The sequence below is a fragment of the Staurois parvus genome, unplaced genomic scaffold (assembly GCF_062004578.1).
Source record: "Staurois parvus isolate SC_StPar_1 unplaced genomic scaffold, SC_StPar_1.0 ptg000893l, whole genome shotgun sequence".
Taxonomy (NCBI): domain Eukaryota; kingdom Metazoa; phylum Chordata; class Amphibia; order Anura; family Ranidae; genus Staurois; species Staurois parvus.
Window position 1 is genome coordinate 1,051,303 of NW_028318689.1, and position 26,546 is coordinate 1,077,848.

At 48.5% G+C, this 26,546-nt stretch overlaps 1 protein-coding gene across 1 annotated transcript; it reads left to right on the plus strand.

The window, feature by feature from the left end:
* The first annotated feature begins 20,192 nt into the window (after nucleotides 1-20,192).
* On the plus strand, nucleotides 20,193-22,828 carry LOC149442385 (G protein-coupled receptor 151-like). Its single transcript, XM_089656170.1, has one exon. The coding sequence runs from the start codon at nucleotides 20,504-20,506 to the stop codon at nucleotides 21,710-21,712; it is 1,209 nt and encodes a 402-aa protein (XP_089512296.1). The 5' UTR covers nucleotides 20,193-20,503; the 3' UTR covers nucleotides 21,713-22,828.
* Nucleotides 22,829-26,546: the final 3,718 nt, after the last annotated feature.

Consider the following 26,546-nt stretch of genomic DNA (forward strand, 5'->3'; position numbering starts at 1 on the left):
ATCATAACAGGTCACTTCCCTCTCATCCCGTGCAGCCTGCCTTCAAAGGCTGCATCAGGATGTGGGGAGGTGACAAGGGGCAGGGGGGTGAGATGACCCTCCTCATCCTGTGCAGGCTATCTTCAAAGGCTGCGACAGGATGAGGAGAGGGTGAGGGGACATGGGAAAGGCACAGGCACCGGGGGGGGGGGGTATTTGGACGAGGAGCAGGCACTCCGTGACATCATATGAATATACAGTGGGGCAAAAAAGTATTTAGTCCCCACCAATTGTGCAAGTTCTCCCACTTACAGAGATGAGAGAGGCCTGTAATTGGCATCATAGGTAGACCTCAACTATGAGAGACAAAATGAGAAAACAAATCCAGACAATCTCATTGGCTGATCTGGAAAGAATTTATTTGCAAATTATGGTGGAAAATAAGTATTTGGTCACCTACAAACAAGCAAGATTTCTGGCTCTCACAGACCTGGACCTTCTTCTTTAAGAGGCTCCTCTGTCCTGCACTCATTACCTGTATCAATGGCACCTGTTTGAACTTGTTATCAGTATAAAAGACACCTGTCCACAACCTCAAACAGTCACACTCCAAACTCCACTATGGTGAAAACCAAGGAGCTGTCGAAGGACATCGGAAACAAAATTGTAGACCTGCACCAGGCTGGGAAGACTGAATCTGCAATAGGCAAGCAGCTTGGTGTGAACAAATCAACTGTGGGAGCAATAATTAGAAAATGGAAGACATACAAGACCACTGATAATCTCCCTCGATCTGGGGCTCCACGCAAGATCTCACCCCGTGGGGTCAAAATGATCACAAGAACGGTGAGCAAAAATCCCAGGACCACACAGGGGGACCTAGTGAATGACCTGCAGAGAGCTGGGACCAACGTAACAAAGGCTACCATCAGTAACACACTACGCCGCCAGGGACTCAGATCCTGCAGTGCCAGACGTGTCCCCCTGCTTAAGCCAGTACATGTCCAGGCCCGTCTGAAGTCTGCTAGAGAGCATTTGGATGATCCAGAAGAGGATTGGGAGAATGTCATATGGTCAGATGAAACCAAAATAGAACTGTTTGGTAGAAACACAACTCGTCATGTTTGGAGGAGAGAGAATGCTGAGTTGCATCCAAAGAACACCATACCTACTGTGAAGCATGGGGGTGGCAACATCATGCTTTGGGGCTGTTTCTCCGCAAAGGGACCAGGACGACTGATCCATGTACAGGACAGAATGAATGGGGCCACGTATCGTGAGATTTTGAGTGCAAACCTCCTTCCATCAGCAAGGGCATTGAAGATGAAACGTGGCAGGGTCTTCCAACATGACAATGATACCAAACATACCGCCCGGGCAACAAAGGAGTGGCTTCATAAGAAGCATTTCAAGGTCCTGGAGTGGCCTAGCCAGTCTCCAGATCTCAACCCCATAGAAAACATTTGGAGGGAGTTGAAAGTCCGTGTGGTTCAGCGACAGCCCCAAAACATCACTGCTCTAGAGGAGATCTGCATGGAGGATGGGCCAACATACCAGCAACAGTGTGTGCCAACCTTGTGAAGACTTCCAGGAAACGTCTGACCTCTGTCATTGCCAACAAAGGATATATAACAAAGTATTGACATGAACTTTTCATATTGACCAAATACTTATTTTCCACCATAATTTGCAAATAAATTCTTTCCAGATCGGCCATTGTGATTGTCTGGATTTGTTTTCTCATTTTGTCTCTCATAGTTGAGGTCTCCCTATGATGCCAATTACAGGCCTCTCTCATCTTTGTAAGTGGGAGAACTTGTACAATTGGTGGGGACTAAATACTATTTGGCCCCACTGTATATACCTTAAAACATATAAGTATATACTAAATAAGTGCATTGTTATATCATTTTTGCACTGATTTAGTATACTTATATGTTTCAAGTTATATACATTCATATGATATCTGGAAGATAATACACTATTATAGTTATATATATATTTATATTTTTTCCAGGTATCACGAGGTTTGGAATGGAGAATTGAAAGTTGAACACACTGGATTGAGATACTTTTGGTGGAATATTATTTATTTTATTTGGACAATATTTTGGATATTCTATTATTTTATTTTATTTATTTAATTTATCTTTGGACATTATGTTGGTTTTGTTTTATTTTATTTATGTATTAATTTTGGATTCTTCTATATGGGTGTTTGCGTAATAGTGAAAGAAAAGGTTTATTATTATTATTACAATCAGGGGCGGACTGACCATTTGAAAACTCGGGCACTGCCCGAGGGCCCGGGGTCAGTAGGGGGCCCCATGAGATGCCCCTGGTACCTTTTTCATAGGCTTTTTTGATTTTGGGCAAGGACACAGGGGCCCCATGATCCCCAATTGCCCGGTGGCCCCATGAGTTGTCAGTCCGCCCCTGATTACGATGCACCATGCGTTGGGGGGCTTTCCCCAATGAAGTGCGACAACGCATGCAACACGCACTGCGGTAACAGGTGCTTCACTGCAATGCATAAAAGGACCTCAAAGCGGATGTTGAGATGCCAAGGCTGCCGGGCTGGGACTTGTAGTTCCACAGCGGATGTTTAGTAGCTAAATCCTGCTAGCCATTTGTAAATGAAAATTGTACGAACGCGGCGGTGATCCTCCCTGCGTCGCTAAGTACGGTTGGGACCCTTATAGCTGGCCATGCAATGAATAGGATAATGCCCAGCTGGGGGGGATGGATTTGTATGCATGCCCCCCCCTTCCCTGACATCCATCTATTCATTATCCTGACCATCAGCAGCACACACTATAGATAGGAGGGACCTCGGCCTGATTATGCCCGAGGATTAGTGTTAGCCGGGGGGATTAATGAAGAATTCTCATTAATACAATGGGTTATGTACAAGAAAGGCATTAACCGACGTCCTTGTGTTCCAGCGACGAGGGATGAGGGGCGCCCGGGACATTGCATGTCACCGCCTAATCAATGATCACTGCCTTCAATACATGACCACCAGATCCGGGGTGTGGAGGGGGGTGCCACCAGTCCACACTTCGCTCTCACAGTGATAGATGAGTGGGGGGGGGGATGTTTCAGCACCAAATATGATGGACAGATCCAGGGCTAATGAGTGCTATCTCCATCCAGAGGTGACATTCAAACCAACCGGGAATATGCAGGCTTTTCTTAAAGGGTAACTCCACTTGTGTGAGAAAAAAATAGCAAATAATAAAAAAAAATTGAATATTATATATATACACACATATATATATATATATACAATACAGAAATTATATAGTTCAATACAAGAGGGTTAGGAGGGCCATGCTCCTTGGATAGATATATACAGTATCTCCCAGAAGTGAGTCCCCCCTCCCCCGGACTGTATACAATGTATATATATATATATATACAGCATCTCCCAGAAGTGAGTCCCCCCTCCCCCGGACTGTATACAATGTATATATATATATACAGTATCTCCCAGAAGTGAGTCCCCCCTCCCCTGGACTGTATACAATGTATATATATATACAGCATCTCCCAGAAGTGAGTCCACCCCTCCCCCGGACTGTATACAATGTATATATATATATATAGTATCTCCCAGAAGTGAGTCCCCCCCTCCCCCGGACTGTATACAATGTATATATATATATATAGTATCTCCCAGAAGTGAGTCCCCCCTCCCCCGGACTGTATACAATGTATATATATATATACAGTATCTCCCAGAAGTGAGTCCCCCCCTCCCCTGGACTGTATACAATGTATATATATATACAGTATCCCCCAGAAGTGAGCCCCCCCTCCCCCGGACTGTATACAATGTATATATATATATATAGTATCTCCCAGAAGTGAGTCCACCCCTCCCCCGGACTGTATACAATGTATATATATATATATAGTATCTCCCAGAAGTGAGTCCCCCCTCCCCCGGACTGTATACAATGTATATATATATATACAGTATCTCCCAGAAGTGAGTCCCCCCTCCCCCGGACTGTATACAATGTATATATATATACAGTATCCCCCAGAAGTGAGTCCCCCCCTCCCCCGGACTGTATACAATGTATATATATATAGTATCTCCCAGAAGTGAGTCCCCCCTCCCCCGGACTGTATACAATGTATATATATATATAGTATCTCCCAGAAGTGAGTCCCCCCTCCCCCGGACTGTATACAATGTGTGTATATATACAGTATCCCCCAGAAGTGAGTCCACCCCTCTCCTGGACTGTATACAATATATATATATATATATATATACATATACAGCATCTCCCAGAAGTGAGTCCCCCTCCCCCGGACTGTATACAATGTACAGGGTTATTGCTGCCAAAGGAGGGTCAACCAGTTATTAAGTCCAAAGGTTCACATACTTTTTCCTCCCTGCACTGTGAATGTTTACATGTTATGTGCAATTAAACCATGGCAACATCTAATGTTTGTGTAGTATTATGTTCAGCAGACTGTGTTCTTCTATTGTTGTGACTTAGATGACGTTCAGAGCACATTTTATGCCCAATTCATGCAAAACTCCACGTAATCCCAAGGGGTTCACATACTTTTTCTTGCAACTGTATATATATATATATATATATATATATACAGTATCTCCCAGAAGTGAGTCCACCCCTCCCCCGGACTGTATACAATGTATATATATATATACAGTATCTCCCAGAAGTGAGTCCCCCCTCCCCCTCACATTTGTGTACATATTTGATTCTCTCTATTCATGTGACAACACTGAAGAAATGACACTTTGCTACAATGTGACGTAGTCAGTGTACAGATTGTATAATATGGAAATTTTCTGTCCCCTCAAAATAACTCAACACACCGCCATTCATGTCTAAACCGCTGGCAAGAAAAGTGACTCCACCCCTAAGTGACAAGGTCCAAATTGGGCCCAATGAACCATTTTCCCTCCCCGGTGTCATGTGACTCGTTAGTGTTACAAGGTCTCAGGTGTGAATGGGGAGCAGGTGGGTTACATTTGGTGTTATCGCTCTCACTCATACTGGTCACTGGAAGTTCAACATGGCACCTCATGGCAAAGAACTGTCTGAGAATCTGAAAAAAAGAATTGTTGCTCTACATAAAGATGGCCGAGGCTATAAGAAGATTTCCAAGACCCTGAAACTGAGCTGCAGCACGGGGGCCAAGACCATACAGCGGTGTAACAGGACAGGTTCCACTCAGAACAGGCCTTGTCATGGTCCACCAAAGAAGTTGAGTGCACATTCTCAGTGTCATTTCCAGAGGTTGTCTTTGGGAAATAGATGTATGAGTGCTGCCAGCATTGCTGCAGAGGGTGAAGGGGTGGGGGGGGGATCAGCCTGTCAGTGCTCAGACCATACGCCGCACACTGCATCACATTGGTCTGCATGGCTGTCGTCCCAGAAGGAAGCCTCTTCTAAAGATGATGCACAAGAAAGTCCACAGTTTGCTGGAGACAAATAGACTAAGGACATGGATTACTGGAACCATGTCCTGTGGTCTGATGGCACCAACATCAACTGATTGGGTTCAGATGGTGTCAGGCGTGTGTGGCGGCAACCAGGTGAGGAGTACAAAGACAAGTGTGTCTTGTCTACAGTCAAGCATGGTGGTGGGAGTGTCATGGTCTGGGGCCCCATGGTGGTGGGGGTGTCATGGTCTGGGGCTGCATGAGTGCTGCCGGAACTGGGGGGCTACAGTTTATTGAGGGAACCATGAATGCCAACATGTACTGTGACATACTGAAGCAGAGCGTGATCCCCTCCCTTCACAGACTGGGCCGCAGGGCAGTATTCCAACATAACGACCCAAACACACCTTCAAGACCACCGCTGCCTTGCTAAAGAAGCTGAGGGTGAAGGTGATGGACTGGCCAAGCATGTCTCCAGACCTGAACCCTATTGAGCATCTGTGGGGCATCCTCAAACGGAAGGTGGAGGAGCGCAAGATCTCTAACATCCACCAGCTCCATGATGTCACCTTGGAAGAGTGGAAGACAGAAGGTGGAGGAGCACAAGGTCTCTAACATCCACCAGCTCCATGATGTCACCTTGGAGGAGTGGAAGACAGAAGGTGGAGGAGCGCAAGGTCTCTAACATCCACCAGCTCCATGATGATGTCATGGAGGAGTGGAAGAGGACTCCAGTGGCAACCTGTGAAGCTCCGGTGACCTCCATGCCCAAGAGGGTTAAGGCAGTGCTGGAAAATAATGGCGGCCACACAAAATATTGACACTTTGGGCCCAATTTTGACCTTGTCACTTAGGGGGGGACTCACTTTTGTTGCCAGCGGGTTAGACATTAATGGCGGTGTGTTGAGTTATTTTGAGGGGACAGCAAATTTCCATGTTATACAAACTGTACACTGACTACGTCACATTGTAGCAAAGTGTCATTTCTTCAGTGTTGTCACATGAATAGAGAGAATCAAATATTGACACAAATGTGAGGGGGAGGGGGGACTCACTTCTGGGAGATACTGTATATATATATACATTGTATACAGTCCGGGGGAGAGGGGGACTCACTTCTGGGAGATACTGTATATATATATACATTGTATACAGTCCGGGGGAGGGGGGGACTCACTTCTGGGAGATACTGTATATACATACACATTGTATACAGTCCGGGGGAGGGGGGGGCTCACTTCTGGGAGATACTGGATATCGTATACAATTGCGACTCAGGTCATATTGTAATTGAATGGTATTATAAATGACCTTTCCTGTTCAATATTCAGCACTGGAATTGTCTGTAAAATGCAACATGGCAACCTGGAGGCATTCTGTACACAGACACCCCCAAAAAAGACATTTCCTGTTTGTGTGATTGGCTCACTGATTTTCCTAGAAGTCTGCACTGAGATACAAGTCAGATTTTGGGCATCTCCTGCAAGAAAACTTTCATTTTTGGTGAGATACTCCCAAAGGGAAATCAAAGGATGCAGACAGGGCCATGGATAAGGGGGTACCACCAGTATGGGATCCAGGCCAGCAGGGGGGCCAAGGCAGCTGGGTGAATGGGCAGAGAGGGTGATCAGCATGGTAGGGGGGGCAATTACTGAAACCGATCCCCTAAATGGCTCTTTCTGCAGCAGTTGAAAGCTGTCTTATGCTCCTCCCCCTCCTGCTGGCTTTCGGCTGTTACAGAGAGAGGTATACAGGGGATCGGTTGCAGGAATTTCCCCCTTGATGCACCCATTGGTGTATTTAGGTTTTGTGCTGCCCTACGCAACAAAAAAATCGCCCCCCCCCCCCAACCACCCGCAGAGAGAGCCTGACATTGACCAAGAACACCCCTGCCCCCCGCCCGAGCGAGCCTTCCAATACCACTGCCCCCCATACACCAGCCACCATTCCCCCCATGATGAGAGAGAGAGAAAGACACTCACCTTCACAGCTCCGGACATCCCCAGGAACGAGAGTCGGGCTGTGCATACACCATCATGAAACCCACAGCATCTCTCAGAACCCACCAGGTCCCCATGCCGCGTGTGTCCCTTTATTCTGTCCCTTCTTCTGAGGGGCAGTGCTGCCCCCCCCCCTGAAAAATGCTGCCCTAGGCAAATGCCTTGCTTGCCTTGTGGTAAACACCCCCCTGGGTGCACCCATCACCCTCCCTGTGAACCATATGCTTCCCTCTGCTGCCCAGCCCCCCCCCGTGTGCTCCCACCCCTGAAGTGCTGACGACTTCCCTCTTCTCCTGCCCACCAGCAGCTGCAAGCACACAATAGGATTGATCCTTCAAGGAAGGGGGTAGAAGTGCCCGGTAGGCAGGAAGGGGGTAGAAGTGCCCGGTAGGCAGGAAGGGGGTAGAAGTGCCCGGTAGGCAGGAAGGGGGTAGAAGTGTCCTGTAGGCAGGAATGGGGTAGAAGTGTCCTGTAGGCAGGAAGAGGGTAGAAGTGCCCGGTAGGCAGGAAGGGGGTAGAAGTGTCCTGTAGGCAGGAATGGGGTAGAAGTGTCCTGTAGGCAGGAAGAGGGTAGAAGTGCCCTGTAGGCAGGAAGGGGGTAGAAGTGTCCTGTAGGCAGGAAGGGGGTAGAAGTGCCCGGTAGGCAGGAAGGGGGTAGAAGTGTCCTGTAGGCAGGAATGGGGTAGAAGTGTCCTGTAGGCAGGAAGAGGGTAGAAGTGCCCGGTAGGCAGGAAGGGGGTAGAAGTGCCCTGTAGGCAGGAAGGGGGTAGAAGTGCCCGGTAGGCAGGAAGGGGGTAGAAGTGCCCTGTAGGCAGGAAGGGGGTAGAAGTGCCCGGTAGGCAGGAAGGGGGTAGAAGTGTCCTGTAGGCAGGAAGGGGGTAGAAGTGCCCGGTAGGCAGGAAGGGGGTAGAAATGCCCGGTAGGCAGGAAGGGGGTAGAAGTGTCCTGTAGGCAGGAAGGGGGTAGAAATGCCCGGTAGGCAGGAAGGGGGTAGAAGTGTCCTGTAGGCAGGAAGGGGGTAGAAGTGTCCTGTAGGCAGGAAGGGGGTAGAAGTGTCCTGTAGGCAGGAAGGGGGTAGAAGTGTCCTGTAGGCAGGAAGGGGGTAGAAGTGTCCTGTAGGCAGGAAGGGGGTAGAAGTGCCCGGTAGGCAGGAAGGGGGTAGAAGTGCCCGGTAGGCAGGAAGGGGGTAAAATGACTAAAGGTTATTAAATAACTAGAGGGTATGCCTAAACAACCTCAGTGTTGTAATGAGTAAAGCTGCAGCATCAGCATCTCTTTGGGAGGGAAGGAGTCTCAGCATCTCAACAAAACTCCTATCACAGGTAAATGCCTAAAATTTTGATTTTTTTTTTGAGGAGTGATTTGGGGTGCAGACGAGGGTCCCCAAACCCAAGCCAGGGGCAATATATAAAAATCAGCTTTGCGCCCCATTGTATTACATGATGATGGGATTGGGCTGGATCTCCAACCTGAAGAGCAAACATTATCTGTACGTCTATGCTGGGTTCCTGTGTTGAGGAAGAATTAATGGAGAAATGGTGACTTCTGTCTGGGGTCTTTTCTCGTTCCCATTTGGCATGTGTCACCCACTGTTCTCTATGACAGGGCCATAGTAACCATTATTTTACACCCAGATGGAATACATCAAGTAGGGGATCCCAGAACCCGTCTGACCATTGCAAATGACCTTCCCTTACTACACAGAAGTAGAATAACGACCATCAGGGTCAGGCCCGGTGCTAGACTATTATGCGCCCTAGGCGAGGCCAGCTACTTGCACCCCCCCTAAAAAAAATACAGCTTCCAAATTTGTTCCATAAATCCATTAAAAATCAGCACCATCAGTGGCAGCCATCATCAGAGTATGCCAGCTCTGTATGTGGAAGACAAGAAAAAGCCGGGGGAGGGGAGACTCATTTAATAAGCAAGTGGTGTTAAACACTCACAAGAAAGAAATAAAATATTGCTTATCATCGAAAATGGTCACCAGGGCTGTGGATGAGGGGGTGCCACCTTTCTTGTACGGGGCCCAGGCCAGCAAGGGGGCCCAGGCAGCTGGTTAATTGGATGTGGACAGGGAGGGTGACCGGCATGGTGGGGGGGGGTCAATTACTGGATCCAATCCCCTGTATGGTACTCTCTGCAGCAGCTGAAAGCCAGCATGAGGGAGAGGAGAAGAAGCCGGCTTTCAGCTGCTGCAGAGAGAGCCATACAGGGGATCTGTTGCAGTAATTGACCCCCCACCACACACATCACCCTCACTGTGTTCCCCTTGTGTTCTCTCACCCCTGCAGTACTACCAGCTTCCCTCCACTTCTTCCCACCAGCAGCTGCAAACACACAGTCGGATCTGTCAGGATGGAAAGTGAGGGAAGATTACGGTGAATATGTCACATTTACCAGCCCTTTCCTTTGCTGAATGAACACAGTGAGTGATCGGTACCAATCACTCACTTTGTTCATTCATAACTGAAGCATAGTCAACTGTGCTTTTGTTGGGGAGGGGGGGCCTGTCATGTTGGCTGTACGGGGCCCTGTGGTTTCTAACAGCAGCCCTGATGGTCACCATCAGTTCTTTCCATCCTATGGATCAGCCAGTGTGGGTCTGGAGCTGTGGATGGAGAGGCTGAGAGATGCCACGATGCAGCCAGACAACCGGAAGTGCCTGAGCCGGCTTGGAACACATACAGTACGAGGTGGATGTGACGTCACAGGGGGAAGGTCCAGTGCCTTCTTGGACAAACCACACCCTCGGAGCTCTCTACTCCTGGCCTGGAAGCACACTGCTGTATCCCACTAAGTATGGGCACAGCTGTGGCCAGGCAGGCTACAGATACCAGCATGATATTTTTTTGCAACAATTCAATTAAATAAAGTAGAAAAAAGCAAATAGGACATAAAACCAAAGGTAAAAAAAACACTCTGAGATACAATCTCAGCAAGCAGGAGAGTAGGGAAAGCAACAGCCATGGCTGTGCCCTAGGCGGCAGTGCACTCTAGGCGGCGGCCTAGTTTGCCTAGTGGTAGTACCAGCCCTGTTCTGGTAGACAATGTCAGGTATTTAGGCAAAGTTTAGACCTTGTTGAATGATTAAAGAAGGTACGGTGACAACCTTTGGTGCCATGCAAGCTTTTTATATTTTTGGGATAGCTACATGTATGTAGTGGTGGTCAGTAGGAATGAGATCTGGTTCAGTCCAAACCCAGGTTTGGACCAAATTTTGCTTGTTTGGTGAGTTGGATGCAATATGAACTTTCACAATGTTTGGCAGGAATTGTCCAGCTCAGTGTCCTGTAATATATTGTAAAAATCCACCATTGGCCAAAGTCTTCTACCTGGAAATTGAGTGGAGTGTAAGCTCACCTGCATTCACTGTCATTTAGATAGACCCAATAGTCCTTGTTAGACTTTGATGAGGGTCTGATATGGATATAAGGAGGACTAAAAAAATGGCATAGGTTCCCCCCAAATTCCTTGACTCTTTGAGTTTGGTATAGATTTTAAGGGTGAGCCCAATGAAAAGAAAATGTTTTCTGAATGCACTCCCAACCAAATCCAGGTGTGGTGTCTTATCATTAGTGAGAGGCGCTGAATATGATCAAAGGCACCAAGGTCCAAACTAAATTGGATCTAGCAGAATGAGTCTCTCTGTTCTCTTCTGTGTCTGCTCTTTATCACCTAATAACCATATGAGGACTGATGTCACTGGGATATTGTGTTTATCTACAGCTGTATGCAACTAGTTCAGTTGGGTTCAGGTACCCAAACTTTCTAAACAAAGGGCCAATTTACCACCACTAAAGCTTTAGGGGGGCAAACTGTGGCCAGTGGGAGTAAACAATGCTCATCCATGCCCCAGGGAGGAATAGTGCCCCATTGTAGGCATCAGTGGAAGGAATAGTGCCCCATTGTAGGCATCAGTGGAAGGAATAGTGCCCCATTGTAGGCATCAGTGGACGGAATAGTGCCCCATCATTGGTATCAGTGGGAGGAATAGTGCCCCATCATTGGTATCAGTGGGAGGAACAGTGTCCCATCATTGGTGTCAGTGGGAGGAATAGTGCCCCATCATTGGTATCAGTGGGAGGAATAGTGTCCCATCATTGGTGTCAGTGGGAGGAATAGTGCCCCATCATTGATATCAGTGGGAGGAAAAGTGCGCCTTCATTGATGTCAATGGGAGGAAGTAGGAGGAATAGTGTCCCTTCATTGATGTCAGTGGGAGGAATAGTGCCCCATTGTAGGCATCAGTGGGAGGAATAGTGCCCCATCATTGGTGTCAGTGGGAGGAATAGTGCCCCATTGTAGGCATCAGTGGGAGGAATAGTGCCCCATCATTGGTATCAATGGGAGGAACAGTGTCCCATCATTGGTGTCAGTGGGAGGAATAGTGCCCCATCATTGGTGTCAGTGGGAGGAATAGTGCCCCATCATTGGTGTCAGTGGGAGGAATAGTGCCCCATCATTGGTATCAGTGGGAGGAATAGTGCCCCATCATTGGTGTCAGTGGGAGGAATAGTGCCCCATCATTGGTGTCAGTGGGAGGAATAGTGCCTTATCATTGGTATCAGTGGGAGGAATAGTGCCCCATCATTGGTGTCAGTGGGAGGAATAGTGCCTTATCATTGGTATCAGTGGGAGGAATAGTGCCTTATCATTGGTGTCAGTGGGAGGAATAGTGCCCCATCATTGGTGTCAGCGGGAGGAATAGTGCCCCATCATTGGTGTCAGTGGGAGGAATATTGGTATCAGTGGGAGGAATAGTGCCCCATCATTGGTATCAGTGGGAGGAATAGTGCCCCATCAGTGGTATCAGTGGGAGGAATAGTGCCCCATCATTGGTATCAGTGGGAGGAATAGTGCCCCATCATTGGTATCAGTGGGAGGAATAGTGCCCCATCATTGGTATCAGTGGGAGGAACAGTGTCCCATCATTGGTGTCAGTGGGAGGAATAGTGCCCCATCATTGGTATCAGTGGGAGGAATAGTGCCCCATCATTGGTATCAGTGGGAGGAATAGTGCCCCATCATTGGTATCAGTGGGAGGAACAGTGTCCCATCATTGGTGTCAGTGGGAGGAATAGTGCCCCATCATTGGTATCAGTGGGAGGAATAGTGTCCCATCATTGGTGTCAGTGGGAGGAATAGTGCCCCATCATTGATATCAGTGGGAGGAAAAGTGCGCCTTCATTGATGTCAATGGGAGGAAGTAGGAGGAATAGTGTCCCTTCATTGATGTCAGTGGGAGGAATAGTGCCCCATTGTAGGCATCAGTGGGAGGAATAGTGCCCCATCATTGGTGTCAGTGGGAGGAATAGTGCCCCATTGTAGGCATCAGTGGGAGGAATAGTGCCCCATCATTGGTATCAATGGGAGGAACAGTGTCCCATCATTGGTGTCAGTGGGAGGAATAGTGCCCCATCATTGGTGTCAGTGGGAGGAATAGTGCCCCATCATTGGTGTCAGTGGGAGGAATAGTGCCCCATCATTGGTATCAGTGGGAGGAATAGTGCCCCATCATTGGTGTCAGTGGGAGGAATAGTGCCCCATCATTGGTGTCAGTGGGAGGAATAGTGCCTTATCATTGGTATCAGTGGGAGGAATAGTGCCCCATCATTGGTGTCAGTGGGAGGAATAGTGCCTTATCATTGGTATCAGTGGGAGGAATAGTGCCTTATCATTGGTGTCAGTGGGAGGAATAGTGCCCCATCATTGGTGTCAGCGGGAGGAATAGTGCCCCATCATTGGTGTCAGTGGGAGGAATATTGGTATCAGTGGGAGGAATAGTGCCCCATCATTGGTATCAGTGGGAGGAATAGTGCCCCATCAGTGGTATCAGTGGGAGGAATAGTGCCCCATCATTGGTATCAGTGGGAGGAATAGTGCCCCATCATTGGTATCAGTGGGAGGAATAGTGCCCCATCATTGGTATCAGTGGGAGGAATAGTGTCCAAATTGGTATCAGTGGGAGGAATAGTGCCCCATTGTTGGCATGAGTGTGCATAATAGTGCCCCATCATTGGTATCAGTGGAAGGAATAGTGCTTCATCATCAATGTCAGTTGGAATAGTGTCCCAAGGGGCAGATAAAGGCAGGCAAAGGGCCTTATCCGGCCCTCAGGCCACAGTTTGGAGACCACTCAACTGACTGTATGAGATATTTTTGGGAAGACTGATATCACCCCAAGCCTCTGTCTTCCTCACCTATATGAGAGGTGATTTCAGCTCTGGGAAGAGATGTGACTCCATGTTCCAGAGCACTGACATCATACTAAGAATACCCACCAGGGATCCATCTCCCTCCCCCACCAGTCATTTTATACTGAGTGGGGATTATACTAAGTTGTTACTGTTTCCTGCAATGTTATCATTTAATAAACACACATTGGTATCGTGCTTTTCCATTTGTAATGCCCAAGACAAGGTCCTGCACTGATACCAACTGAAGATGACTTTCTGAAAAGTAGAGGTAAAATATGCAGTTGCCAGGAGAAAGGGGGTGAGGGTTGACTCTTCACTAATACGAATTCACTTCCATGGCTCCAGCACATGGGAAGGTTTCAGCACCCCATTAGATGGACAGTGGTGGGATGAGACACTCCCACACTACACCCAGCTGGGACATATCTTGATTTAATATGGTCATACTGCACATACATTTACATGTCCAGCTGAATAAAAAGATCAGGATTCCATTTTGAGGACATGATGGGCAAGGGTAGGGCACCCAACACCTTGGTCTTGATGGAAGACTCTGCTGCTGAGTGCCACCACCTCTGCTGCCATCCTTTCATCCTGTGCCTATCTGCTGAAATCTTGACACTCAATGGGCACCTGGGTGCCTGGTGACTCTATCAGAGAAAGGGTTCTGTCTTTGGTGTTCACCTCCTTGTTTAGGTCACAAATAGATGGAAGGATTTCAGAATTGTCATTGAAAGATACCACCAGGATGACCAGCCTTTCTCCTAGAGATGTGTTTCTATGACATTGACCTACCAAACACTCACTATTCACTTGTCTGAAACACAGAGTACCCATGATAGGCTCTCCTATCTGTAATGGTGCCTATAGCCATCATAGGCTATCCTATCTATACTATTGCCTATACCACCATAAGCTATTCCACCTGTAATGGTGCTTGTGTGCAAAAAAGGTTATCCTATTCAGTGACTTGTATTCCACATCTCCTATCTGTATCAGTGACTGTATCCACCAAAGGCTCTCCCATCTGTATCAGTGACTGTATCCAGCATAGGCTCTCCCATCTGTATCAGTGACTGTATCCACCATAGGATCTCCCATCTGTATCAGTGACTGTATCCAGCATAGGCTCTTCTATCTGTATCAGTGACTGTATCCACCATAGGATCTCCCATCTGTATCAGTGACTGTATCCAGCATAGGCTCTCCTATCTGTATCAGTGACTGTATCCACCAAAGGCTCTCCCATCTGTATCAGTGACTGTATCCAGCATAGGCTCTCCCATCTGTATCAGTGACTGTATCCAGCATAGGCTCTCCCATCTGTATCAGTGACTGTATCCAGCATAGGCTCTCCCATCTGTATCAGTGACTGTATCCAGCATAGGCTCTCCCATCTGTATCAGTGACTGTATCCACCATAGGATCTCCCATCTGTATCAGTGACTGTATCCAGCATAGGCTCTTCTATCTGTATCAGTGACTGTATCCACCATAGGATCTCCCATCTGTATCAGTGACTGTATCCAGCATAGGCTCTTCTATCTGTATCAGTGACTGTATCCACCAAAGGCTCTCCTATCTGTATCAGTGACTGTATCCAGCATAGGCTCTCCCATCTGTATCAGTGACTGTATCCACCATAGGATCTCTATCTGTATCAGTGACTGTATCCACCAAAGGCTCTCCTATCTGTATCAGTGACTGTATCCACCATAGGATCTCTATCTGTATCAGTGACTGTATCCACCAAAGGCTCTCCTATCTGTATCAGTGACCGTATCCACCATAGGATCTCTATCTGTATCAGTGACTGTATCCACCAAAGGCTCTCCTATCTGTATCAGTGACTGTATCCACCAAAGGCTCTCCTATCTGTATCAGTGACTGTATCCACCAAAGGCTCTCCCATCTGTATCAGTGTCTGTATCCACCATAGGCTATCCCATCTGTATCAGTGTCTGTATCCACCATAGGCTCTCCCATCTGTATCAGTGACTGTATCCACCATAGGCTCTCCCATCTGTATCAGTGACTGTATCCACCATAGGCTCTCCCATCTGTATCAGTGACTGTATCCACCAAAGGCTCTCCTATCTGTATCAGTGACTGTATCCAGCATAGGCTCTCCCATCTGTATCAGTGTCTGTATCCACCATAGGCTCTCCCATCTGTATCAGTGACTGTATCCAGCATAGGCTCTCCTATCTGTATCAGTGACTGTATCCAGCATAGGCTCTCCCATCTGTATCAGTGACTGTGTCCAACATAGGCTCTCCCATCTGTATCAGTGACTGTATCCAGCATAGGCTCTCCTATCTGTATCAGTGACTGTATCCAGCATAGGCTCTCCCATCTGTATCAGTGACTGTATCCAGCATAGGCTCTCCTATCTGTATCAGTGACTGTATCCAGCATAGGCTATCTTATCTGTATCAGTGACTGTATCCAGCATAGGCTATCTTATCTGTATCAGTGACGGTACCCCCAGAGGCTCAAACTCCCACAGGAGACACAGTGGTATTCATCAATATTCACACCATATGATGAACACATGATACCGCCTTGTGCCTTCATCCTTTTGTTATTGCCTGCTTACTGTGTTCAGTGTGTATGAATTCCCATCCACTGGAGCAGAGCAGAGTCTGGATTATACTTCCTGATGGGCCTATCCAGGGTACATCACAGCATGACCTGACACTGGAGAAGAACTACAACCCCCAGCCTGACCTGACACTAGAGAGGAACTACAACCCCCAGCCTGATCTGACACTAGAGAGACGCTACAACCCCCAGCCTGACCTGCCACTAGAAACTACAACCCTCAGCCTGACCTGACACTAGAGAGAAACTACAACCCCCAGCCTGACCTACCACTAGAAACTACAACCCCCAGCCTGACCTGCCACTAGAAACTATGACCCTCAGCCTGACCTGACACTAGAGAGAAGCTACAACCCCCAGCCTGACCTACCACTAGAAACTACAACCCCCAGCCTGACCTGACACTTAAGAGAAACTACAACCCTCAACCTGAACTGACACTGGAGAGGAACTACAACTCTCAGTCTGATCTGACACTGGAGAGGAACTACAACTCCCAGCCTGACCAATCACGGGGAGGAACTAAAAGCCCAAGCATGACTGACACAAAATAACTACAATCTCTCTCCTGACTGATGCAAGGGAGGAATTATAAGCCCCAAGCCTGAGTCTGACCTGACAATGGAGTGAAACTACAACCCTCAGCCTGATCTGACACTAGAGAGGAACTACAACCCCCAACATGACCTGACACTGAAAAGGAACCACATCTCCCAGCCTGACTTGTCACAGAAGAGAAACTACAAGCCCCAACCTAACTTCATACTGAAGAGGAACCACAACCCACAGCCTTTCCTGACAATGAAGAACTACAATTCCCAGTCTGACCAGTCACAGGAGAGGAATTACAATCCCCCATCCTGACCTAACAGTGAAGATGAACTACCAGCCCAAGCCTGACTGAAACAGGAGAATAACGACAACCCCAATCCTGACTAAGAAGAGAGGAACTACTAGCCCCACCCTGGCTGACGCTGCAGAAGGAGAGCAAACCCCAATCTGTCCTGCCACAGGTGAGGAACTATAATCTCCAGCCTGACCTGACACTGGCGAGAAACTAAAAATCCCAGCCTGACCTTACACTAGAGAAGTACTACAACCCCCAGCCTGACCTGGCAAGGAAGAGGAACTACAACCCTCAGCCCGACCTGTCAATGAACAGGAACTACAACCTTCAGTCTGACCTGACACTGAAGAGGAACTACAACCCTCAGCCTCACCTGACACTAAAAAGGAATTACAACTCTCAGCCTCACCTGACACTAAAGAGGAACTACAACTCTCAGCCGGACCTGACATTGGGGAGGAACTACAACCCTCAGCCCAACCTTACAATGGAGAAGAACTACAACCCTCAGCCTGACCTGGCAATGGAGAGGAACTACAACCTTCAGCTTGACCTGACACTGAAGAGGAACTACAACTCTCAGCCTGATCTGACACTAAAGAGGAACTACAACCTTCAGCCTGACCTGACACTGAAGAGGAACTACAACTCTCAGCCTGACCTGATACTGGAGAGGAATTACAATCCTCCAAGCCTAAGCCTGATTTTGAAGAGGAACTACAACCCCCAGCCTGACCTGAAACTGCAGAGGAACTACAATCCACAGCCTTACCTGACACTAGAAAGGAACTACAACTCTAAGCCTCACCTGTCACTAAAAAGGAACTACAACTCTCAGCCTCACCTGACACTAAAGAGGAACTACAACTCTCAGCCAGACCTGACATTGGGGAGGAACTACAACCCTCAGCCCAACCTTACAATGGAGAAGAACTACAACCCTCAGCCTGACCTGGCAATGGAGAGGAACTACAACCTTCAGCTTGACCTGACACTGAAGAGGAACTACAACTCTAAGCCTGATCTGACACTAAAGAGGAACTACAACCTTCAGCCTGACCTGACACTGAAGAGGAACTACAACTCTCAGCCTGACCTGATACTGGAGAGGAATTACAATCCTCCAAGCCTGATTTTGAAGAGGAACTACAACCCCCAGCCTGACCTGAAACTGCAGAGGAACTACAATCCACAGCCTTACCTGACACTAGAAAGGAACTACAACTCTAAGCCTCACCTGTCACTAAAAAGGAACTACAACTCTCAGCCTCACCTGACACTAAAGAGGAACTACAACTCTCAGCCAGACCTGACAGTGAAGAGGAACTACAACTCTAAGCCTCACCTGGCACTAAAGAGGAACTACAACTCTCAGCCGGACCTGACATTGAAGAGGAACTACAACCCTCAGCCCGACCTGGCAATAAAGAGGAACTACAACCCTCAGCCCGACCTGGCAATGAAGAGGAACTACAACCCTCAGCCCGACCTGGCAATGGACAGGAATTACAACCTTCAGCCTGACCTGACAGTGAAGAGGAACTACAACCCTCAGCCTCACCTGACACTAAAGAGGAACTTCAACTCTCAGCCTCACCTGACACTAAAGAGAAACTACAACTCTCAGCCGGACCTGACATTGGAGAGGAACTACAACCCTCAGCCTCACCTGACACTAAAGAGGAACTTCCACTCTCAGCCTCACCTGACACTAAAGAGGAACTACTACTGTCAGCCGGACCTGACATTGGAGAGGAACTACAACCCTCAGCCCAACCTGGAAATGGAGAGAAACTGCAACCTTCAACCTGACCAGACTCTGAAGGGGAACTACAACCCTCAGCCTGACCTGATACTGGAGAGGAACTGCAATCCCAAGACTGACTGACACAAGATAACTACAATCTCTCTCCTAACACAGAACTACAAACCCCAACCTGACTAATTCTGAAGAGGAACTACAACCCTCAGCCTGACCTGACAATGAAAAAGAACTACAACTTCCAGCCTTACCAGTCACGGGAGAGGAACTACAGCTCCCCAGCCAGACCTGACAGTGAAGAGGAACTACAAGTTCAAGTCTGGCTAACATAGGGAAATAACTACACCCCCCATCCTGACTTATACAAGAGAGGAACTACAAGCCCCATCATTACCTGCCACAGAAGAGGAACTACAACCCACAGCCTTACCTGATAATAGGGAAGAACTACATCTCCATGGGAAGACACTGGGGAGGAACTACACCCTCCAGCAAGGACCGACACTGTAAAGGGACTGGAAATCCCAATTTACAAGTGCCAGTCTGACCTTCCGCAGGTGAGGAACTACAATCCCCAGCCTGACCTGACACATGGGAGGAACTACAATGCGCAGCCTGACCTGGCACAAGAGAGAAACTACAAGTCCCAATTTGACACTAGAGAGGAACTACAACCCCCAGCCTGACACTGCAGAACTACAAACTCCAGCCTAACACAGGAGAGGAACTACAATCCCCAGCATGACCTGACACAACAGAGAAACTACAAGCCCCATCTTGACACTAAAGAGGAACTACAACCCCCAGATTGACATTACAGAACTACAACGCCCACCCAAATGCAAGAAAGGAACTACAATCCCAGTTGGACTTAACATTAGAGAGGAACTACAAGTCTCCTTGTATATGAGGAGAACTACAACTCTAAGCCTCACCTGAAGGACAACAAGCCCAAGTTATATCAGGTGCATTCAATTATCTGCCAGACCTGTTGCATGCCATGACCAGGTGCATGAGATGGAGTGCAAGCCTCAGCCTTACATGTCCGCTGCACAACAAGTCCCAGCTGGCATTAGAGGGTGATCAGCTAGATGGAAGGGTTCAGCCTCATAATATCTGGCCAGCTTGCACACCAAGTCTAGGAGAACATTGCGATGATGCCACAGGTGAGTGTAGCTGGCACTTACCCCAGGGCAGTGCCCACTCCCCAGTCACCCCCCATCCCCCAGCCTATTGACCTTGAATGGCTGCAAAGCTCCAGAAGCCCAGATCCCAGCTGGCAATGCCAGGGCTCCAGTCCCAGCTGTGCAGGATGACTTTAGGAAATGAGGGGGATGAACTGCCATTAATGGGGAGGCAGGAGAGGGGAGGGTGGCTGTGCCTGGTGCTATGTGCACTTTCCACGCCTCTCTTTATCACAACTAGACGAGGAGAGAAGATTCAGCACCACATCAGATGGACAGCACCAGGCACTGGACCTCGCTCCGCTCCGCAGGTCGGCTCCTCTGAGCGCTCCCGACTCGGCTCCCGACTCAACAGGTGAAGCACATGCGGATGGACTGAAACTGCAGAGAGCGACACAAGAGGTGGTGGTCCTGGAAGCCCTTGGAAGTGTGAGGAGCACCCTAAACCGATCCGGGGTTCTGAATGACTGGGTGGCCCTAGGGATCTCCTCTGATGACCAGCTTCCCCTTCAGGACCATGAACAGCTCCGAACCTTTGGCTTTCTCCAGCGGGTTCGACTTGGACCCCCCGGAGGTGGGAAAGGAGATCACAGTGGTCCTGCCTTTGTTCCTGAGCATCATCTGCCTGGTGGGTTTGGGGGGGAACTTGCTCCTCATCTCCATCCTCATCCATGATTTCAGGAAAGGGAAGTGCTCAGTGGTCAACTGTCTGGTCATCAACCTGGGGGTCGCTGACTTGCTGCTCATCCTCTTCTGCATCCCAGTGCGAATAGTCACCTATGCCAAGCAGTCTTGGCTCTTTGGGAGTTTTGTCTGCAAGACCACCGAATGGTTCCTTCAGAGCTGCCTGACAGTCAAGAGCCTGACCCTGGCCGCCATAGGGCAAGCCCGCTACAAGCATGTCATCACCCCACCCAAGTTCATCAGTTTCAGCATGAGGCATGTGGTCTTAGTCCTGCTCTTCGCCTGGTCCTTGTCCCTCCTGCTACCCCTGCCGCACCTCATCTTCACCCAGCTCACCATGGGCCAGGAGGGGTTGACTTGCACCTTTGATGTCCCAGAATATGCCGCCAACTTTATGAACGTCTTCAGCAAGCTGTACCCGGTGTTGGCTTACGTCCTGCCCATGGCCTTCACCTTCTTCTGCTACATAAGGGCTCTGCGGAGGAGGAAAGAGAGGAGGAACCGCGTGCCCAACCCCCGCGTTCTCAGCAGGAAGATCACCTCCATGCTGATGAGTGTCAGCTTGGCATTTGAAGCCATGTGGCTCCCAGAGTGGATTGTGTGGATCTGGGCCAGGCATAGCAATTATGGCATCCTACAGCCGCCCAACGCCCTGATGGTTTTGGCCCAGGTTGTCCTGTTCTTGAACTGCACGTTGAATCCTGGAGTCTTCCTGGCCGTGTCTGAGGAGTTCAGAGATGGCTTCAAGACCATATGGATGATGGTGAAGTGTGAGAATTGCCAGGACACAGGGGCAGCTCCCAGGGCGGGGGAGAATGGAGCAGACATGATGCCCAGCACCATCCAGTCTTTACAGGACTTAAACTGCCCGACCACTGGCCACCGACTTTCTCAGGACTCCAAAACCAAGGAAGAGAAGATCCTCCCAGATGTAGAGCACTTCTGGCACGACCGCAGGAACACCACAGCCGGGGAGGATAATGACCCCATGCCCTGGGAGCACCAGGATAAACCCTAGAGCCTGGGACCTCACATGTGTTCCAACTCTGGGTTGTGTGGGCATCAGAGACGGGTTCTCTTTACAGATTGTGGGCTCCAGACAAGACAAGGAAGGGTTAAAAGGACAGGGCTGAGGTTTCATCCGTTTCTTGTCTGAAGAACAAACTCAGTGAGGGGTCATCGTCTTGGACTTCCCAAAGACTAGCAAGCTTGGACAGCCTGTGACTCTTCAGCTGTTGTTCCACCAGAAGTACCATCTTTGGGGTCATGGATGGTCAGCAGCTGGAGAGCCACTGACTAGAGTAGACCGGTCCTGAGTCCTGCAGGCAGTGAGGACTGTCCGTGTGTCTGGAGTGATGTGCAGTTCTACATCTACTAGTAACAGTGGTCAGCAAGTTGTTGGGGTCGGTGCTTCAGTGTATCTTCAGTGTAGCAGTGCAAAGGTCCACCCTACCCTTCTCTGCTCTCTCCCCCCTCAAGCCTCTCTTTATATCCCTCTTCCTCCCTCTCATCTCTTTTTTCCCCTTTTCTATCTTTCTCTCTCTCCCGTCTTCCTTGCTCTCCCTCTCTCTCCTGTCCACCCCCCCTTTCCCTGTCTATATCCCCCCTCTATCTTTCTTTGTCTCCCCCCCCCATCTCTCTGAATGTCTCCCTTCCCCATTTCTCTTTCTTTCTTTATCCCTATCGTTTCCCCAGCCCTTCCTCTTTCTCTCCATCTTTATTTCCTTCTTTACCTATCTCATCCTCTCTCTTTCCTTATCTCCCTCTTCCTCCCTCCCTCTCCTCTCTTTTTTCCACTCCTTCTCTCTTTCTCTCCCTCCTCTGTCTATCTCTCTCTTTTTTCCCTCCCTCTCCCCATCCCTCTCTCTGTCTGTATCCCCCTCTATCTTTCTTTGTCCCCCATCTCTATTTATGTCTACTTTCTCCATTTCTCTCCATTTCTCTCTCCCTTTTCTCCCTCCCTATCTCTCTCTCTCCCTCCCCCCCCCCCTCTATCTCACCTCCCCCTCCTCCCCCCTCTCTCTCTGCTTCTCTTTCTAATTCTTCCTCCCTCCCTCTTTCTCACCTCCCCCCCCCCTCTCTGCTTCTCTTTCTAATTCTTTCTCCCTCCCTCCCTCTCTTCACTCTCTCTCACCTCCCCCCCCCCCCCCCCTTCTCTTTCTAATTCTTTCTCCCTCCCTCCCTCTCTTCACTCTCTCTCACCCCCCCCCCCCTTCTCTTTCTAATTCTTTCTCCCTCCCTTTCTCTCTTCACTCTCTCTCACCTCTCCCCCCCCCCCCCCTTCTCTTTCTAATTCTTTCTCCCTCCGTCTCTCTCTTCTCTCTCTCTCTCCCTCACTCTCTCTTACTTTTTCTGCCACCATCTCTCTTCCTCTCTTCCTTCTGCATCTCTCCTTCTTTCTCTATCCCTATGTTTCCCCTACCCCTTCCTCTTTTTCTTTCTTTCCTTCTTTACCTATCTCTCTCTCTCTTTCAGCTCCTACATCCTATTCTCTATTTCTCTCTTTATTTCTCTTTCTATTTCCCTCTTTCTCTCTCTTTGTCTCCCCTCTAACCCCCCCTTCTCTCTCTCTCTCTCTCTCTCTCTCTCTTTCTTCTTCCCTCTCCCTCTTCTCTCTCTTTCTCTCTTCCTCTTTTTTCTCTGCTCCATCTTTCTTTATCTCTACCTTCTCCATCTCTCTTTCTTTCTCTATCATTATGATTTCCCCAGCCCTTCCTCTTTCTCTCCATCTTTCATTCTTTACCTATCTCATCCTCTCGCTGCTTCTACATCCTATTCTCTCTCTCTCTTTCCTAACATCCCTCTCTCTACCTCATTCTCCTGTTGTCTCCCTATATTCTCTTTCTCTCCTATCTCTCTCTCTTTCCCTTCACAATTAACTTCAATCTATCCCTTTTTTCTAGTCTCCTTCCCACTCCCCCCCCCCCTACAAATCGTTCTCTCTTTTTTTTCTTTTTCTTTATTCTTTCTTTTCTCTTTTTTTGTTTTTTCCTCTTTTTTTCCTTGGCAGAGTAAAAAGGGTTTGGTAGGAGATTGTTCTAATTCAAAGCAGATGAAAAATGTGACTTGTTTGTTGAAATAAAATGTTTAAAACATGTTTCTGTTGTAGACCTGATGAATCTTTGCTGAGGGAAATATTCCAGGCGAGGCTCCTATTATGTGAGTGCGGTACAACACAGACTTATACATAACATTTGTATGCACATAGGGTAGGGAAGGTTTTCATCAAAAGAAATAGAGAAGAAGCTGGTGAAAAGATGCTAAATAATGATAATAATTATTAATGTTGTTATTAATATTATTCCTATTATTATTATTATCATCATTTATTAATATTAATATAATCGTCATTTATTATTATCATGTATTATTATTTGTAGTAGTAGTATTATCATCATCATTTATTTTTATTAAATATAAAAATCCTCCTCCTCCTCCCCCTCCTCCTCCTCTTCCCCCCCCCCTCCTCCTCCTCCTCCGCCCTCTTCCTCCCCCTTCCCCTCTTCCTCTTCCTCCTCCTCTTCCTATTCCTCCCCCCCTTCCTCCCCCTCTTCCTCCCCCTCTTCATCTTCCTGCCCCTCTTCATCTTCCTGCCCCTCTTCTTCTTCCTCCCCCTCTTCCTTTTCCTCCTCCTCCTCTTCCTCCCCCCCTTCCTCCCCCTCTTCCTCCCCCTCTTCCTTTTCCTCCTCCTCCTCTTCCTCCCCCTCCTCCTCCTCTTTCTCCCCATCTTCCTCCCCCTCTTCTTCTTCTTCCTCCTCCTCTTCCTCTCCCTCTTCCTCCTCCTCTTCCTCCTCCTCCCCCTCTCCCACTAACAGAGCAAAAATTGGACGATTATTCTTAGGTCCGATTTTCAGACGCAAAATCGATCAAATTTCAACCCATGTAAGGCCGGTCTACAATGGAACTGGTATGAGTAAGGGCTCGTTCACACTTGACTCATTTCTAACTCTTCCCAAACACCCCAATAGAAGATTGACAGGCGTTTGGGAAGCATTTTTAACGCTCTCCAAACGCTGTATGCACATTTTTGAGGCATTTTCCAAGCGTTAAAACCGCACCACAAATGCCTATAATGAAGTTCAATGGTATTAACGTTCCGCCTCCTCCTCCTAACCACCTGCCAGGCGTTTGAGGAGCGTCACAACAGACTTGAATGGGAGGCTTCAATTCCTCCTGACATGAGGCGTCAATTTTGCCGCGATGCGGACGCTTCAGTGAGAACAGCGCTGTGTGCTGCCATGTGTAGAATTTTCATAGGCATTTGAGGAGCATTAAGAAATGCTTCCCAAACACCTGCTAACAAAGCTAGTGTGAACGTTGCCTTAGGGGGCTTAGCTTGTGAGCTCCCTGGGTGCAGGGGCTGATGTGAATGAATTGTTGGTGCTATATAAATCTTGTAATAACCATTGGTGTCCCTAGGCAGGTGAGGGGGGGTGAGCATGGCCCCCGTGACACCTACCACATGGGGTGACACCGGACCCGCTCCACGAAAAGGTAAGTTGTAAAGCAAGCCGACGATCCCCGCAGGATGGATGGGATCTGCGGGTTGAGCATAATGGATCAGAGTCCAATCCATTATGCTCCCCAATCCGCAGATCTAATCCATCCTGCGGGGATCGTCGGCTTGCTTTACAACTTACCTTTTCGTGGAGCGGGTCCGGTGTCACCCTGTATAGGTTACATGCTGATGATCACCCCCCAGGATAGATCGGATCTGCAGATTGGGGAGGATACTGGATGGGACTCTGATCCGTTATGCTCAATCCGCAGATCCCATCCATCCTGTGGGGATCGCCGGAGGGGGTGACACCAAGTATCATCGCACTGGGTGACACCAACCCTAGGGACTTTCCTGGTAATATCTCATTTTCTGTCCATAAACGCCTCCACTGGGACTCTGGAATCATGTTCATGTCACAAGCGGAATGACTAACAGCTTCCCGTGCCGAGGGAGCGCAGAAATAACGAGATTACAAGCGATTGCTCGCAGTCAAAGCCAAACTTTCCGTTCCCCAGGCGTGGAAACACAGCGGTACCTTCATAATCCCTTCAGTCAGCCGTTATTACCACCCCCTCCTCCGCCTCTCCCCCAAATAGGGGGCTTATGTAGACTGAGCAGAACGGATATGCAAATGTTGACTTCTTACTAAAAGTCGACGGTTAAGCCCTCATGGCATTCTCCAACCACTCCCCCCCCCCTGCCAGTGCCATATGCATGTAATAGGAAGGGGGTGGGACATGGAGGCCCATCACTGGTAGCCTGGCTGTACCTTCTCTGCGTTGTGGGAGGGGCAAGATGGCGGCACCCAACTGGGAAATATCCAGATCAACTTTGATAAGAGCTCGATAAAAGCCTTCCTGTGCTGCTGGGGGACCCCAGAATGCAGAGTGCGCTGTGTATGGAAATCTCAGTATGAAAGTGTTCCTGAACCCCCAACAGTACAATCAGTCTGTAGATGCAGGAATGCATGCTTGTTATACTCCCTGTGGGACCTAAGGGGTTTTCCTCTGCATTGTTTAAAAAGGCTGTTTGATCCTGTCTTCTCTGATCCTCCCCTTCTTCCAGTGTCCCTCTCTTACTGTATCTCCCAAAAAGACATATCAAGTGGAGTCACTCTGTACATGCTCAGTTTGGTGTGTATTGCTAGAGAGGTTTTTTCTTCTTATTGGGAGAGTGCATGTGATCAGCACTGTCCAGACAGAGGGTCAGAGGTTCTGCATCCTCCTAGAGCAGAAATAAAACTTCACCTACCAGCTTTAACCCGTGCTCTTCTGGACACTGATAGAAGTCACAAGACTGCTATATACTGCTGATGGGAAAAGGAATTTAGCAGTTTATATTTACTAAAATA